The sequence below is a fragment of the Theobroma cacao genome, chromosome 1 (assembly GCF_000208745.1).
Source record: "Theobroma cacao cultivar B97-61/B2 chromosome 1, Criollo_cocoa_genome_V2, whole genome shotgun sequence".
NCBI classification, from domain to species: domain Eukaryota; kingdom Viridiplantae; phylum Streptophyta; class Magnoliopsida; order Malvales; family Malvaceae; genus Theobroma; species Theobroma cacao.
In genome coordinates this window covers 22,606,204-22,624,067 of record NC_030850.1, presented here as the reverse complement: position 1 = coordinate 22,624,067, position 17,864 = coordinate 22,606,204, and the positions used below count along the sequence as shown (strand labels likewise).

The window sequence follows — 17,864 nt, the reverse complement described above, 5'->3', positions numbered from 1 at the left end:
TGAGGAATGCTTTTGCGAGAATACTTTATAAGAAGATGTATGGTCTATCGATGAAAACTGAAGAGTTACAAAGCTTGTAAACATACTTGACCTAAACATATGGGTTAGGTTAAGACACAGAGCCAAACATATGGATCGATTTCATTAAAGGTAATTTTATTCTTCTTGATTAAAAATAGTTAAAATTATAAAAATATCTATTTTCAAAAACATCTTATACATAGGGTTTATTTTTTAAAAGAACTCAGTGAAAAATTCCCATAACATGCAAGGATTATTCACCAATAGACACCCACAACCTAAAACTTAAAATGCCCTCCATAATTCATGAAAGGATAAAGATACGTGTCACTTTCCAAAAGGTTTGTAAATTAAAATTATTATAGAGAAAGATTAAGATTAAGATTAAGATAATAATAATAACAATTTTTTTTCTAACAAATAAATAAAAATACAATTAGTTCATCCAAATATTTGACTTATTAATTGTTATATAATCCTGTTGCTTAAGTAACAGGGTTCGAATCCTACTTCCCTAATTACAAAAAATAAAAAATAAATAAAAGTGCAGCTGGGAGAGTTGGCCAGAGAGATTGAAACGGTGGAATTAGTAGTGAAGGTAGAATTAGTAGTAGACGACTAGTATTATAGAGTATTTATTTACAAGAGGGCATTGATTGACAGGAAGGGAAACGATGAAAATGGGGAAATGGTTGAGAATAGGAGCGTTGGTCGGTGCAATCGCTATAGCCAAGCAATATGGAGGGCAATTGGGATTGGGATTGGGATTGGACAAAGATGCCGCTCTCCGCTTGTTCCAGCAATGGTCGGATCGACTGGGGATTTGGGCTATCCCTCTTTATGTTGCCCTCCACACCCTGACTCTTTCCCTCTGCTTGCCCTACGCCGTCTTCTTCGAGGCTGGGGCTTCTTTGCTCTTCGGCTTCTTCCCTGCCGTCCTTTGCGTCTTCTCTGCTAAGCTTCTGGGGGCTTCTCTGTCCTTCTGGATTGGCAGGTCCATCTCTTAATCTTTTACCACTACAAACCTTTGCACTCTCATAGTCCAATTTATTTATTTATGATGAATTTTATCTTTTTTTTTCTGTATAATTTATAATGAATTATATAATTATAATCCTAATCTAGTGTTGACATGCATCTTGCCCTCTTTCTAAGAAGTCCCACTTTTCATCTTTAGATGGTTGCCTGCATTTGCAGTCAGAATTTTGTTTAGTTCCATTTGTGTTCTGTTAACCTTTTCTGATTTCCTTTCAACATTCTGTTTGATCCACATTAATATCTTTGTTGAATGAATACTCTTTATTCATAATGTTGCGCACCACTAAATCAAAATAAGCTTAATAACATAAATTTAGAGCTATCAAAGCTGACCTGAACCCAAAAAAAAAAGAAAAAAAATAGAATAAAGCAATTATCCATTTAATTTATACAAAATTAGATTCAATTTATACAATTATGCATCATAAATAATAGTTATGTTTTATTTTTCCTTTTTTCTTCACTCTTGAGAAATAATAATATAAATAATTAGAATAGATAATAATAACTTAAAACAAAGAATAGCATATAAACTAGAAAAATAATTGAAAATAATTCAGTAAATTTATTTGTGGCATCTACTTTTAAACATTTTTCTTTATTTAAGGTGAAGTAGATATTAGATGATTATCAAAGATAATGACTTAAAATGCAACTGGAAGTGCACTAGATTAGAGAATCTATTTTCATATCAAATTAGAACAAGTTATCATTATGTATTATTTAATTTCATAGAAAAAATCTCTACTTTTAAAAGTAGCTAAATATAGAGTTAACTATAATTTATATTCAAAATTTCAACAGTCCTAATCTTGGAAAATAAGCAAAACACCAAGTCATATGAAATATCCTAATAATCTCCAAATCTTAAATCTAGAAAAATTACAATTAAGCCTATAGAATGCAAGTAATAAAGTAAAATCTTGAGTCAATTGGCGTGTTTGCATTCTGCATCAACAAGTCATTCAAAACTCAATTAATAGTTTCATGGATCAGAATTTTTTTCTGATTGCAAATATTGATTAAACCCGAATATTGGGGTTTCAATTTGAGAGCTATTGAAAAACAAATTATGGACAAAGTTCTGTGGGACATATTTGTGAAGTTTGCTTAGAGTTTGTTGTGGCACATGAAAAATAAGGGATTGGGTTTATGGCCATTGCAGAACCTAGGAGTTAAGGATAGGGTTTTATAATCAGTAAGAGTTTGATTTAGTTGAAATTTGATCTTAAAAGAAGGTTATTTTTGTGCAGAATGGTTGCTTAATTTTCAGGACAGCAGTGAAACTAGAGGAAAGTGTTTATGGGTGCTGTTCTTGTGCTACAAACAGTAACCTGAGAACATATACCTAAAAAGGAGGGTAAAGGAGGGAAATTAGAGCACTCACTCACAAACAGTTTAACAATTCTCGATGGCTCAATTTCTTATTACAAATCAATTTTACTCTAGGACTTGCATTGCCAAGATATACACACTGAAATCACTAACTTTTATGTTGTGGACCAAGATTTGTAAAATGGTTGCAATTAGGAAGAAGACTCAATTGATATAAACTAAAGAGTACATTAAAATACTAACAATTCAGACTAAACCCAAAAATAAGCCCTAATGAACCATGACGAAGGCCCATTTCTGGAAGCTCGAAAATGACCAAAATGCCTTGTGCACCAATACTCAATTAAACTATAACTTAATGCTTAATTATCTAGCGAGGACATCTTTCCTTGGACCCAAAAGACTTATTTGTTGGTGAAGGACCCATGATCTTAGCTTGGCTAACTAATTGACATCCAATTAGATATCCCCTTAGAAAAGAACATTATTTTGTTGAGTTTGGATCAATTTAAGACCCTACTATTTTAGCTTTAAGACACAGAATTTAAGGCTCAAAAACAGCTAATAAAGCCTACTTAAGCTCCCAACCAAGCTTTTCATCATGGGACATGTGACAAATTAAGGCTTTGGCATTAGAACTAACCTCAGCATGCCCTATAAACACCTTTGGAGGATACTTCCAATGTGCTTCATGATCTCCCCCTGGCCTAGAGAAATTCAGTGGCATCGAGTTTAGAAGCATGGAATCTATCATAATGCACAAGATTATGGTGATGGATTCTTCCCCTATAATTCGACTGCAATGCAAATGTGGATGCCGTTTCTGTTCTTTTGAAAGGTGCTCCTTCTACGAGAGACCATTCATGGGTGCAATATCATCAATCTCTTCCTTCAAGCATTAGGTTGGATGAAGTCTTGTAATAGTGGCAATATCAGATGCTCCATCATCATGACCAAGACATGAACTTTGAATAAAGCCTGATTCTACCATTGAACCTTGTTCAATTATGCATTTAAGTCATTTAGCTTTTGTTGGGTTTAATCAACCTTTTAAACTGTTAATTTTATTAGCTTAAGACCTAACTGATGCAGAACATGCCATATTTGTTACTTTTTATTGCTAATTTGTAAATAAGTTGGCCAAAAAATTCAAAGGAAAATTGAAGTAACTTTTAAATTTGTCAACTTAATTGTCTATTCATTATGAAGAGAAAAAGGGGAGGCAGGGATAAAAGATTGACCATCAGCAGTCAAACCTTTGGTCAATTTAGCTTGTGTTAGACTTGCTGGAATTTGTTGCTGACTGCCCAATTCTGGTGCTAGCCTAGATGAGGTCTATTGACAGGGTTTAGTGCTCTCCTATTTGGATTTATTGTCAACTGACATTAGATTTTGGTTCGTCGCCCATGGATTTGGCTGGCACTAGACCTAGATGATGCATGCCTGCTACATAAATGCATGCCCTTCACTGCTTCTCACTTTCCTTTTCTCTTAGTCTACCATTACATTTTTTTTTTAATCTCCGAAATGTTAAAACAAAACAAAAAAGTAGCTGAACATAAAGGACCACAAAAAAGTGCTCATGGCTAGAGCAAAAGCTTGCTTTTAAAACCAACAAGTCATATGTTTGGTTGTAAAACACTTCTTTAACTTAAAACAGGTCAAAGACTTTCCATTACCTAGATGATGCATGCCTGCTACATAAATGCATGCCCTTCACTGCTTCTCACTTTCTTTTTCTCTTTGTCTACCATTAAATTTTTTTTTTTTTGATCTCCCAAATGTTTAAGCCAAACCAAAAACTTAGCAGAACATAAAGGACCTCAAAAAACTGCTTACAGCTAGAGCAAAAGCTTGCTTATGTTTGGTTGTCAAACACTTCTTTAACTTAAAACAGTCAAAGACTTTCCATTACCTAGGTTTTAAGATCATAAATACCACTCAGTCAAAGTACTTTCGGAGAGAAAAGTAAACTCTGATTTTGGGTTTCAAGTTCATAGCTAGGTTTAGAAAACCTTGATGGGAAATAATATCAAGTATGCATTTTCTGAAACTTTTCTTTTCTTGTTTTGGATTTTTATTTACATGGCTGGCTTTTAACATGCCTTTTCTCTTTGCTTTAAGTTTATATAGGTTTTCTTAAAGGGGTACTGGAAAAGGAATTATCCCTATTTTGATATTCTGCTTGTATGGTTTCATCCCTAATTTTTTTTTTTTTGGAAAATGAATTATTGTTCATGACCTATTCTGCCCATCTCTTTTTATAGCAGCTGCTTTTAAGTTCATTGGCACAAACTGCCTGGTGATTAATTTTCAAGAAGGTATTTAGTTTGGAGAAAAGATAAAATATAGGGAAAAAAGGTTGAAAGATAAGGGGTTTTAGTCCTCTCACTAAGAAGGTACTTGAGAGGTCACTAATTCAAAAAGTCATGAAAAATTTTAAACTCAAAATGTAAAAATTAAAATAAAAAATCCTTTTGTCGTGTCAACATTTTTTGATTTATTAAATGCCACCTAAATGCCAACTCACTGATTTTAACAAAGGTTTATCCTAGTTAACATATAATTTCCTTAATTGCCCAAAAGTTTCAAACTTCAGATTGATTGGACCAAATAAAAGTTGGATGGCTTAAACGCACATCTGACACAAGTTAAATGGCTAAATCCTGCTTTATCCTTATTGAGTTAAATTCAATGTTGAAGACCATATCATTAGGCAAGTCAAGGACTTAACCATTCAGGCTAATTTTATGTAGTGTCAGTGACATTGCCTTTCTCCTTGTTAAATACACTATCCAAGAAGAATAAACTATGTCCTCCTTTCTGTAACTGATCTCATTATCTCTCTTAATGTTCTTTTTTCTGGTATTCTCAGGTATGTCTATGAAAGCCATATATCAAAATTTGTCATAAAAATCGCAATCTCCCATTATAATGTATTGTGTTCCTTGACATATTCCCTATATATTAGAATATTATTCTCTCAAAGCCAGTTTATTTTTTTGAAGTTGAGTGGAGATTGTTTCTTCTTTTTACTGTCTAGGTTGACTCTTAAGAAAATTTATTTCCTTTCTCATTGGAAAACTTCCTGGCTAACTTTTCATAGTAGCATTCAATTGAATTCTGAACAATGGAAAGATCAAGTGCCGTCCCCTTGTTGATCATGGTTGCATTGTACCTTAAGGAGTGAACCATCAATCCTATATCTCATGTAGGAGAAGGTGCTAACCAAAAAAACTTCCCTAAAGAGTTTCTTATTCCTTGAGATTACTTGCAATGAATGCAAATGCTAAATCATGCCATTCAGCTTATTTGTAATGCATAGAAGTTTGTTTTTAAATGAAGGTGCTAATTTTTATGTTAATTCTGAAACTCAACAAGATTACTTGATCAAAAGCTTCTTAGGCGTGATGCCTCTCATGCTACTTTTTGAAAAATTGATTTAATCATGATTATGTGCTACAAATATCTCAAATATTTCCTTTTTAACTTATGAAAGGCTCTAATTGTAGAAGTATGTGATTTATTATTATTTTCTCCTACCCTTTTAAACTAGAGTAGGTGTAAAAATTGTGACCTAATGCCAAATCATGTTATGAGCATGTCAAAACTCAAGTAAGTTTCTTTCCAATTACGCTTAATTACACATTTGGTACACAAACCGTTGTTAAATTGTTGATTTGGAACTTGAAGAAATAAATTCTCAAAGTACTTCAGCTTTCATTCTGATAAACAGATTGCACATCTCTCTAAGTTTGTTAGTCAATTGGATGATGTGGCAAAAAAAAGAAAGCCTATATTAGACACATGGCGCATATTGGCTTTTTTTTTCCACGTTACCCATTATACTAGTGAAGTTAGTGTCATGTGCAAACTAATAGAACCAAAGTTTGAGTACTTAATTGCAAATTTTTAAATTTTAGGCATCAAACCAAATATTTGATCATAGTTTGAATACTAAATTTGTAAATAACTCTTCCAATTGTATAGCTGATTCTACAAGTAGATTTTCACAAGAATTTACGTTGTGAATTGATCAAAAGTAAAAGTAAAATGCTGTCTTATAAATAAAATGTTTTCTAAATGAAAACAAGATACCTGAGAAAACTCTTTATCTGTTTTCCCTTCTCTGTGTAAAGTTCCATTTTGTTTGGATAAGATGTGATTTGTTGTAGTTCAAGTCTTTAATTTGTTGTGCTTTGATCCACGATGTTGGAAAAGAAGGGACATCTTTAGTCAAATATACTTGAAACGTTATAGAAAAATGGGTGAATTGAAAGGGGGAAAGGAAAGTAAATTTGTTACTAAAATATATCGATGTACTTCCCAGAAGTTAAGGCATAACAAATTGAGGGGAAATTGCAAGTGTTGTTTGCAATGGGAATGTTAATTTGAAGGGCATAGCTTAAAGAGCAGGACTCCCAAGTCACATCTTTTTCTGTCTAGCTATGTTCATTGAAAGAATGTCAAGAGGTAATCCTAGTTAGTGAATTGATTGTAAGTGAAGCAACTTTGAATCCAAATATCAAGCCAACTTTGACCTGATTTTACTGGATATTCACAGAACCAAAATTTAGTTTGTGTACCTGGAATCTGCCTACTCATTCTTCTTAGGATTTTCAACCTGATGCTATATTTGTTTTTTTGTCGTTTTTAGATCTATATATTATTATTCCTTTCTTTTTTGGTATTTTCAATTACCTTTAAGAACCATTTTGGTATCGTCAATTTGTTCAGGCTGGTTTTCAGAAGTTCAGGTTCTGCAATGGACTGGGTCCAGAGAAACAAATACTTCCATCTCCTTTCCCAAGGAGTCGAACGCGATGGTTGGAAATTTGTCCTTCTTGCACGATTCTCTCCCATACCTTCGTATGTCATCAATTATGCTCTAGCTGCCACAAAAGTTGGATTTGTAGTGGATTTTCTGCTTCCTACTGTTATTGGCTGTCTGCCAATGATCTTGCAGAACACTTCCATCGGCAGCCTTGCTGGTGCTGCTGTTGCGTCAGCATCTCCCTCTGAGAAATCAGTGGTTTGGTCTTATATTTTGCCTATACTTGGGGTTGTATCAAGCATTCTTATTTCATTGAAGATCAAAAAGTATTCTACTGATATTACCTTGGCCGAATCTTCTTCAGGTGATCACATTAACAGCTCTAATATGGTTGACTCATGTCATTGTTGTAATGGTGGAGAAGGAAGCAATGGCCTGAAGAAAAGCCAATAATAGATATATATTACAACTATATTATAATATTTTTTGTTCATTTGGTACAATTATTCTTCTTTTGGCCTTTGGCATCATTCATTGTTCACATCTGTGGGCAAGGTAATTTCTTGTTATTTTTGTGTGATGTCTCTTTGAAGGTTCTGACTCGTGTTGACCCTCTTTATCTTCTTTTTTTTTTTCATGAAAGATTCTGTGGCACTACTAGATTTTATCAGAAGCTTAATTAGAAGATTCAGAAGTTTTGGAAAATGAAATGAGTGACATTGATGATAAAATAATGTCCATGGAGTGAACTTATTAAATCATTTCAAGTTTTACTATGTCTATACTTAAACTTGATGAGGGTGTATGCATGTGGGCATCGTTCGGCAGATTAGGGAAGAAAGACCGAGGCAAATACAGGTTTGGGCACCATGCATCCACAACCGGTCCCACTTGGTGCACCAAGCCCTCTGCATAGTATTCATTTCAACGGTCTCGTCTGTGTCTGCGTGTGTGTGTGTGTGTGTATGACCAGTGTGCTTAAAATGTAACTTGCTGAGTGACATTTGGTTATCAGTTCCCTTTGCTTCTACCAGGTCAAGGGCCAGTTTAATAATAGTCACTGAAATTCTTCTCTGGCTAGTCTATTAAGGGTGTCGTTTGGTGCAAAACATTATAAAATATGATAAACAAAGTGGATTGAATTAGATGATATTATCTTATTTGGTCTTTGGTGTACGTATGCAAAAATAAAAGCAAGATATGGTGATTTTTATCCGACACCATGTTTGACTTAAGATGTGTATATGCATGATTAAATGTAAGATAAAATGATTTTTTCTTTCATTGGACAAAATTATCCTATCTTACAATGTAATTGTAGATAATTGTGACCAAGTACAAATTTTTTTTAATATTCGCATCTTTTACTAATCATGCCGTAGTTGTCGGGTTCTGGAAAGCAGCCGACCGTGATAAGATTATCTATAGTGGGTTTAGAAGGAAAAACCTAACATCACTGCAGGATCAAGTTCCAAAGCCCTGTCTGGTCATTGACGATTGTGTAAATTTTGCCAGAGTTGGCACCACTGGTTCAAGCTTGTAAAACCATTACCTCAAACAAGACATTGAAGGGTAAACTTGCCTAGAATATTTATTAAGCTACATATGCTATGAATTTTTTTTTCCAAATATTTTCCAGAGTAAAAGTGAAAAAAACAACAATAAAAAGACAAGAAAACAATACCAGACTTATTCTCCCTTCTGTTCAATAGATAGCACGAAATGTTGTAATTTTTTTGTCGAAACCAAATGTAACAACACCACGTTCGATTTTGTAAGAAAAATAGAGAGAACCTTACTGCTAGAGACTATCTTATATCGAATTCGGAATCGATAGTTTCCCGATAAAAACTGCAACGAATTCGACTAGAAATAATAAGGAAAAGAAAACTAAGATGGGAAGAGAAGGGAAAAAGCCATTTGAATCAGAAACCAAAACCCACCACAAAAATAAAATAGAAAAAGGAGAAAGAAGAAGGCAACATGACTCAAGAAAATCAAGAAAAGAAAATAATTATTTAATTCTAACCTCATGCGTGGTCTTAAATTCTAAAAATAAAATTTAAGTAAACTTATAAATCACATATCCATGTTTCTAACTCAAAACACATATTTAATAAGTGACGAAAAACTCATGTTTATATATTCAAAATTCATCTCATTTTTTACTGATGTGGGATCTGTAACATTTTACCCTACTCAATTGTGCAACATCTTGTTTCACTAGCTCTCATGGGAGCCTCACATCAGTAAAGATCTGAATCTACTCTGATATCAAATGTCACAAGTTGAAACTTAAGCCCTACTCTCATGCGACCTTAAATTTTAAAAATAGAATTTAAGTAATCTTATAAATCATGGACTCACGTTTTCAACTTAAAAGACATACTTGATAAGTGGTGAAAGACTTATATTTATATATCCAAAATTCATTTTATCTCTTACCGATGTGTACAACAACAATTATCCTTAAGTTAAAAAATTCAGGTAAAAACCAAACTCTCTTGTCTCTAAAAACAAACCACTCTCCATCCATTAGAGATGTAAACGGATGGGGTACCTGTTATTTTTGAGGTACTTGATCCTGAAATCGTTTAAATACTAAAATATCTGAACTTTATAAAACCCGAATAAAATTAAAAGATACTACCCAAAATTGAACCCTATTAGAATAACACTAACCGTTAATTATCCTAATTCGTTAGTTATCTGATTATTCAAAACAAATTTTCAGTATTCGGATACCCATGTAATAGCCTGAACCCGAAACTTGAAATCCAAATAAAAAATGTTCTACGTTAATTCATATATAATTAACTAACAATTAAAAACTATTCCACACTTAAAATCAACAACAATACAATGGGCTTGAAATAGGGTATTATCTAGTCTTTATTACATTATGTTATCTTCTATATATTTCTAGTGTTATTTTATGTTATCTTAAATGAAAAATTAAGAAAGTAGATATAAAGTAAAATTTTTATATTTTATATGTTTTTCTAGTCTTTATTTATATATGGTAGATAAGTAATAAGTGAGAAGGAAATAGATATAAGATACCAAATGAAATTAAATTAATTGAAAAGATAATTAAAGTTACTTAAAGAAAAATTAAACATAAATTAAGGAAAAATATTACATGTTGCTTCTGAAATGTTAAAGTCTTTATTAAACAAAATGATGATATGTTATTATGTTGCATCATATCTCAAATAATATAAATTAATTTTACATTTGTTAGTTTACAAGTTCAACTAAGATAAAAATTTTATATATTTAAGTTTGTATCATAGTTTAAGTAATATAAATTAATTTTGCATTTGTTAGTTTACAAGTTCAACTAATATAAAAATTTTATATATTTAAGTTTGTATCATAATTCAAGTAATATAAATAAATTTTACATTTATTAGTTTACAAGTTCAACTAATATAAAAATTTTATATATTTAAGTTTGCATCATAGTTCAAGTAATATAAATTAATTTTACATTTGTTAGTTTGTAAGTTCAACTAATATAAAAATTTTACAAGTAATATAACTATAATTGGATTCTCTATGGGTACCAAGTACCCGAAACTCGAAATAAATATAATCGAGTTCTGGTTTCAGGTACCCTAAAGGTGATATCTAAACTCACTCAAACTCGAATCAAATACTAAAAGTAATACCCGAACTTGACCTGTAATCAATTATGAAATACGCAAATCTTATTTTATTAGATTGAATACACACAAATATCTAATTATTAAAGACCCATTTACTTCCCTACCCTTTATTATGGGGCAAAAATTTTTGAGTTGTAAAAAGTGTGATTCCTATTTTATTTTTTAGTATTTTGCTTGACCGAATTTGGCATCGATTTTTGCTTAAAAAGAGAGTATAAATATTTAATTATTTTTTAAAAAAACAACAACTTGGTAATTCTGATAAAAAAATTGATCCGGATGAAATAATGAGAATAAAACAAAGCAGTAATAAGTGAGTAGCGGATAACTCGATGGAAGTTGATTGTCACGTCTTAGTAGGTCCCACATATTGTTTAACGGTGGAGATGCAGAATAGGACATAGAGATGGAGAGGATCCTAGGTGTCCAATGTCCCACGCATTAACGGTTGAATTTCTGCACTTTTTGCCTTTCTGCAGTTGCAGTTGGGGTGTTTGTAGGCCCAAGCATCAATGTATCATGATGATACAAAACACACTCGACTTGTAACACATGTTTGGAATCTCAAATGAAAATGCCGCCACCTGCGCCGATGATTTGACCGTAACGCCCGTTGGGATGGCAATGGCTCACCATTAGGCAAGCTAATGAACGCTAGCAAAGCTTGACAGATTGTAAAACGGATGGTAGTGGGTCCCCAGTACCCCACACCAAATTGATAATAACTCCAAGCTGGCTTATATGAGCTTTCCTTTGACAGGTTGTTTTTCTGCTTAACCCAACCCCACTCCTGCCCTTAACCTCCACCAACCTCTTCTCTCTCCCATCTCTTTAAAAAGTGCCTTCTCTCCAGTCTCCCCTCATCTCTCCAAACTCATATACTCTCTCATTTCGATTTCATTATTATTATCTTTTCCTTTTTTCTTATTTTTACATTACAGTTTACATCAAGAATCAACATTAGCTATGGCTGACGAAGTTCAGAACACAGCCTCCGATGTAGTGCCGCAAGTAGACGAGGTGGTTGTTGTTCCTGACGTGCCACAAGCTGAGAAAGCTCCGGCCGCTGCAGCAGTCGGGAAAGAGCCACCTCCGGTACCCGAAAGCGATGAAGAACCGGTGAAACCAAAGCAGGTTGAGGAGGCTTTAGAAACAGAGGTATCAAAACCCGATGTGGATGATCAAGAAAAAGTTCCTCAGTCGGGTTCTTTCAAGGAAGAGAGCAGCAGGGTTGCTGATCTTCTTGAGAATGAAAAGAAAGCGCTTGAAGAACTTAAGCAACTTGTTCAAGAAGCGCTTAACAAGCATGAGTCTGGCGGGTTAGCAATGCCTCAACAACTGGAAGCAGCTAAAGAGGACGAGAAGAAAGAGCTGGTGGTGACAGAGAACGAGAAGAAAGAGGTGGTGGTGACAGAGGACGAGAAGGAACCTGCCAAAGAAGAGCCAAAGGATGACGTGGTTACCGATGAACCACCAATACCCAAAACAGAAACAGAAACAGAAACTGTAGCGGAAGCAAAGAAGGAACCAGAAAAGGAAGAAACTATCAATCTGCTTGAAACGGAGGGTATTGAAGAGAAGGTTGCTGCTACTGCTGTCTCCGACACTGTGGAAGATGATGGTGCCAAGACCGTAGAAGCCATTGAAGAGACTATTGTTTCAGTCTCTTCTTCAGTTCAACCAGAGCAACCAGCTGCAGCTAAAGAGCCTGCAGACGCTGATGTGGTCTTGGAAGAAACACAAGAAGATGCTAAAACAGAGGATCAAGTGCCCCCAGAGGATATGTCAATATGGGGCATACCACTTCTTGCAGATGAGAGAAGCGATGTTATTCTCCTCAAATTTCTAAGAGCCAGAGATTTCAAGGTGAAAGACGCATTCGCAATGCTTAAAAACACGATTCGTTGGAGAAAGGAGTTCGGCATTGATGAATTGATAGAACAAGATTTGGGTGATGATTTGGAGAAGGTGGTGTTTATGCATGGTTTTGACAAGGAAGGACATCCGGTGTGCTATAACGTGTACGGGGAGTTCCAAAACAAGGAGCTTTACCAGAAAACATTTTCGGATGAAGAGAAGAGGCAAAAGTTCTTGAGGTGGAGAATCCAATTCCTGGAGAAGAGTATTAGGATACTGGATTTCAGGCCCGGTGGCATTTGTACTATTGTTCAGGTCAATGACTTGAAGAATTCTCCAGGACCTGCTAAGTGGGAGCTTAGACAAGCTACCAAACAGGCCCTTCAATTGCTCCAGGACAACTATCCAGAATTTGTTGCCAGACAGGTATAACTCTTATTGTTATTACTATTTTTTTTTCTTTTCCTTTCATGCAATATTATCAGTATGTTTTTTATTTTATATTATTTTGCCAATAGCAACTGTATCAGTTTGCATCTTGGGTCTTACCTTTGTTTCTGATTGGCGTTCTGGCTGTTTGTTCAGGTGTTCATCAATGTACCTTGGTGGTACCTTGCAGTCAATAGGATGATAAGTCCATTTTTGACCCAAAGAACTAGAAGCAAGTTTGTCTTTGCTGGCCCTTCAAAATCTGCAGAGACGCTTTTCAGGTTGGTGTATAATTTGCTCCATTTCTCTCTCAACCTTCACTATTTGCGTTTGTTTATCTGAAATTACTTGTTCTGCACATTCAGGTACATCGCTGCTGAGCAAGTACCAGTCAAATATGGAGGACTGAGCAAAGACGGTGAATTCGCCAACACTGACGCCGTTTCTGAGATAACTGTTAAGCCATCGGCGAAGCACACAGTAGAGTTTCCAGTTACTGAGGTAGGTGGCTTTTCTTCTGTCTCTCTGGTCAAGGGTAGTTTTCACTTTTTTAAGATTCCAAAGCAGAAAACTTTGGCCCCGGGCTTTGGGATTCGGGTAGTACTGACTTTGAATAGGGCGTTTATCTTTGGATCCTCTGTACACCATTCCTCTATTTGTAATTTGCTGGTACCACTTGTGTAGGCCTCTTGTCCAACAACAGGAGGGACCTATCTTTAGAAAATTGGAGAATTAAAAAAAAAGTTTAGAGTAAAACAAGTACTTATAGTTAATTAACTGCAGATTTGATATAGCATTGAAAATTGGTTGAAGCTTAAATCATGAATTAAATGAGTGTGTAGTCGTTTATCCTTTTTATTTGGGTGGAGGATCATCGGAGTAATTTTGGTTTGTTACGCAGACATGCCTTCTGACATGGGAGGTCAGAGTTGTTGGATGGGATGTTAGCTATGGTGCAGAATTCGTACCTAGTGCTGAAGACAGCTACACAGTTATAATCCAGAAGGCTAGGAAGGTTGCATCTACTGAAGAACCCGTGGTTTGCAACAATTTCAAGATTGGTGAACCTGGCAAGGTTATTCTCACCATTGACAATCCCACCTCAAAGAAGAAGAAGCTCCTCTATCGCCTCAAGACCAAGCCTACATCTGATTAAATAAGAGCCAAAAAGAAGAACAAGGCATTCATCTTTAAGATCATTACAGCTGGGAGGATGAAATTATTCTGTTTGCTCTTGCTCTGCTTCAAGAAAAAAGAAGCTTTTAACATTAATTTTGGAAGTTGTTTACTATATATATATATATACTTCAGGGGTTTGTTTATAATCTATACTCTATACCGCGTCCAAGCTGTATTCTTTTTCCTTGTAAATTCAAAACTGTTTTTGGTTTGTGGGATTCCAACGGATGCATAATATTCTTTTGGGCTCATTAATTTTCTCGTGGCCTCCATTTTCGAGGAAAACGACTCTCTATCTTCAATGTTCAACTGCTTCTTCCATTATTCGTAGGTTGATGCCTGTTTTAGGAATTTTTTGCTTCTACACTGCAAGTCTTTAAGGATGCAAAGACCAACATACTGAAGAGTACAAATCTATAAAAAGAAACTATCATCAACTTATATATATTCAAGTTAAATAGACGGGCTTTTGGCTGATTATTGAAATGATATATATTTCTGTATATATTGCATACGAGGAAGTTTAGGGAAGAGGAAGGATTGAAACCTTAGATTTTGCCCTTCAAATGAGGATAACAACTATTTAATTTTGAGTTGTATTCCCAATTTAAAATACAGAAAGCTGGGAATTGAAAGAATGCCAAATTTATTAATTTTGGGTATTTTCTTTTATTTATTATTTGTTAGTGTAGTAAGCTCAAAATAACTAAGACTAAAAGGAGATGAATTGGACATTTTAAAAATCTTTCTAAACTTACTGAAAAATCAAACTTTCTTGAGACAAATTTTGGTACTTGAGTTGAAAACAAAGGAGTTGATATTCTTCAAATAAATTTGTAGCAATGAAAGCCAAAATAAAGATAAAGACAAAGGCCCAAGTACTTTTATAGAAGTTTGGCTGTCTCAAAGAAATTTTAAATTCATTCTGAAAAATGCTTTGTAACAAGTTCAAGCAAAACCTTTACATTGTCTTTTTTCGAGCTCAAGCACAATCCTCACAATGCCTTTTTACTTAGTTCAAACACAACCCATATAAACTTTTCAAGACTAAGTTAGAACCTATCAAGTCCGGCTCTATAATATGTTTATTATGTCATTCCTACATAAGAATGCATGTTTACTTACTTGGGTATCTCGAAAATCGTTAAAGGACGGTAATGTACCAAATGATACAATTAAGTTGAATTAAGCCTCGAATTAGTTCAAATGGAGATTTTAAGATGAAATTGAGAATTTTAAATTCTCAGAATGATTTAATATGGTGATTCGGAGTTCAAGAATTGATTTAGAGTCAAATTACAATTTTCATGACCCAAGGGCAAAATGGTCATTTTGTCACCCAAGGGCAAAATTGTAATTTTACACACCCAACACTTGTCATGCCCATGGATTTCATCCATTAACATTTTATATTGTGGATAATTGAAATATTTTATGTGGTGGAGAAAGAAAGCTTAATAGTTAAGAATTTAAAAATAGACCAATGGTAAGGTGACAAGTGTCAAGCTTTTATTTTTTAATTATTTTCCTTATAAATTTATACAAAACCAGCCCATTTCTCTTCATTATGGTCGGCCTCACCAAGGAAAAGCAAGAAACAAGAAGAACAAAACCCTAGGTGAAAAAATTCAAGGGAAAAGTGTGAAAATTTAAGGAAACAAGTGAAAAAAAGTAAGATTTTTTCAATTTAAGCTTGAGATCTCTCTTTCTTAAGCATTTTTTCTTATTTTTCATGGTTGAATCACATGAAATCATGATGAATCCCTTGCTGGCCGAACACTTAGAGGGAGGTTTTGATGCTTGATTTGGTTAGATTTCAATATATTTTAGTGTTTTTAGTTAGTTAGTGATGTGTAGTATGAAAAGCCAATAAGAAAAATTCACTTCCTCCCATCACCCATCATTGGCTGAATCTTCCATGTAGAGTGTGTATGGTGGATTTGATTTTATTTCAAGTGAATTGGTTAGGAAATGATGAATTACGGTGAGAAAATCAAGTGGGAAAAATCATAGTGTTGATGCACCCACCATGGCCGAAATTTCCAAGAGAAAATGTGAAGATGATTTTGCTAAATTTTATGCTATTTGACTTGTGTTTGATGGTTTGGAGAGTTGGAAGAAAAATGGAGTTAATTGGAGTTGAATTGGACATATTGGCCAATTAATTGAGTGATAGATCGAATTAGGCCAATACCGTTTTGTTTAGGTACACAATTGAAATTGTGTAGAACACAGTGTTTAGACGATAATCCAAACAATTTGCATTCCATTTCATGCATCCATATAGTTTTGTAACAGTTTAGCACTAATGTGGTAAATTGCTTGATTGTGCATTATGTTTAGGTGGTGAATCTTCCAATAAAGGTAAAGAGATAGTACCCAAGGATCAGGAATCGGAGTACTCGGAACTCGATTTTCATTACAGTGAGTAACCTTACCATCATCTTGATTATCTGAAGTGAATTTTAATTCGTTTTTGTGATTTTATGGAAAATGTGATTAAATGAAATGATTTTATAAAATTGTCTTGAAATTGAATGATGGTTTTGAAAATGAAGTAATTAGAGACTACTTGCTGTGTTATAAATTATCTTTTGAATTGAATGGCTTATGATAATGTGGGCATGAATGGCTGGATGGGTATTTGTGTTGAAAATGTATAAACTGTTGTTTGCCTTGGTAGGCTGGATAATGATAAAACTACCATGTCATGCTGTTGAATTTTTATTAAATTGGTGGGTTATAGATTGGTCACTACAGTGGCGAGTTCTGTAGACCAGCCTATTAGAGGGGCACGAAATCTAGGTATATTCTTACCTCGGTCAGAGAGGTGCGTAGGGTAACTCATGAGGTAAAACTTTAGAGTTCACTTCACGCCAAACCACCACGTGAGGGTGAACTCAGCCAACGCCAAGGAACGACTATGTTTTCAAAATAAAAACATAATTTATGCGTACATGACTTTTTAACAGCCTTGGCGGACTTGGTTGGGATAGCCCCAGTGTCACGACCCGGTACTCCCCTCGAGCTCGTGACAATCGCCGCGGTGTCCCGATAGACACTCATTGCTTGGAATGTCAATCCGAAACCTTGCAAGGCTTTACTATCAATTTCTCATTTCCCTTGCGAGCAACCATTGTCAAATATCGTGTTCTAAAAGATTTTAAACTGTTTCCAACTAAAAACAAACAAAATATTAATTTTCGTCTCACATGGGTATTTTGGTCATTTTTTCTCAAAATTTTTGAAACTGGCTAAAACGTAATATATAAGTACAAAACACATAATTCATATTCAAAATGAGTTTAAAAGTCTAAAATCTTCATTTAAAACGAAATTACGGTTATTTAAATATAATAAGAAAATAAAAAAAATATTAAGTAAAATATTCTATTTTCTTATAAAACAATATTTATAGAGTTATACGTGAATAATTTTTATAGCGTAAAAGCTAAATAAATTTATACATACTGAAATACAGTAAGCCAAAATATTTAATTTAATTTACAATAACAAGAGGGCCCCCGAATAAACAAAAGTAAAGAGGACTGTGAACCTAC

General features: G+C 34.1%; 2 protein-coding genes across 3 annotated transcripts; both read left to right on the top strand.

Moving 5' to 3' along the window:
* On the top strand, positions 531 to 7,841 carry LOC18612941. 2 transcript variants are annotated; one of them, XM_018114343.1, is made up of 3 exons: positions 531 to 1,015; positions 7,132 to 7,426; positions 7,533 to 7,841. In XM_018114343.1, the coding sequence occupies exons 1-3, from the start codon at positions 696 to 698 to the stop codon at positions 7,605 to 7,607; spliced, it is 690 nt and encodes a 229-aa protein (XP_017969832.1). In that variant the 5' UTR covers positions 531 to 695; the 3' UTR covers positions 7,608 to 7,841. The 2 variants fall into 2 exon arrangements, with proteins under 2 accessions (XP_017969832.1, XP_017969831.1); XM_018114342.1 differs by having other exon boundaries at positions 532 to 1,015; positions 7,132 to 7,841.
* LOC18612940 (patellin-3) lies at positions 11,626 to 14,589 on the top strand. The gene is made up of 4 exons (XM_018114431.1): positions 11,626 to 13,122; positions 13,282 to 13,406; positions 13,491 to 13,626; positions 14,027 to 14,589. The coding sequence occupies exons 1-4, from the start codon at positions 11,806 to 11,808 to the stop codon at positions 14,279 to 14,281; spliced, it is 1,833 nt and encodes a 610-aa protein (XP_017969920.1). The 5' UTR covers positions 11,626 to 11,805; the 3' UTR covers positions 14,282 to 14,589.

Bases quoted from the DNA above. Each gene is read 5' to 3' on its own strand.
- LOC18612941 (XM_018114342.1), top strand. From the start codon at position 696: ATGAAAATGGGGAAATGGTTGAGAATAGGAGCGTTGGTCGGTGCAATC. The intron at 1,016-7,131 runs GTCCATCTCTTA...CAATTTGTTCAG, and splicing joins CTGTCCTTCTGGATTGGCAG to GCTGGTTTTCAGAAGTTCAG.
- LOC18612940 (XM_018114431.1), top strand. From the start codon at position 11,806: ATGGCTGACGAAGTTCAGAACACAGCCTCCGATGTAGTGCCGCAAGTA. The intron at 13,123-13,281 runs GTATAACTCTTA...CTGTTTGTTCAG, and splicing joins CAGAATTTGTTGCCAGACAG to GTGTTCATCAATGTACCTTG. The intron at 13,627-14,026 runs GTAGGTGGCTTT...TTTGTTACGCAG, and splicing joins TAGAGTTTCCAGTTACTGAG to ACATGCCTTCTGACATGGGA.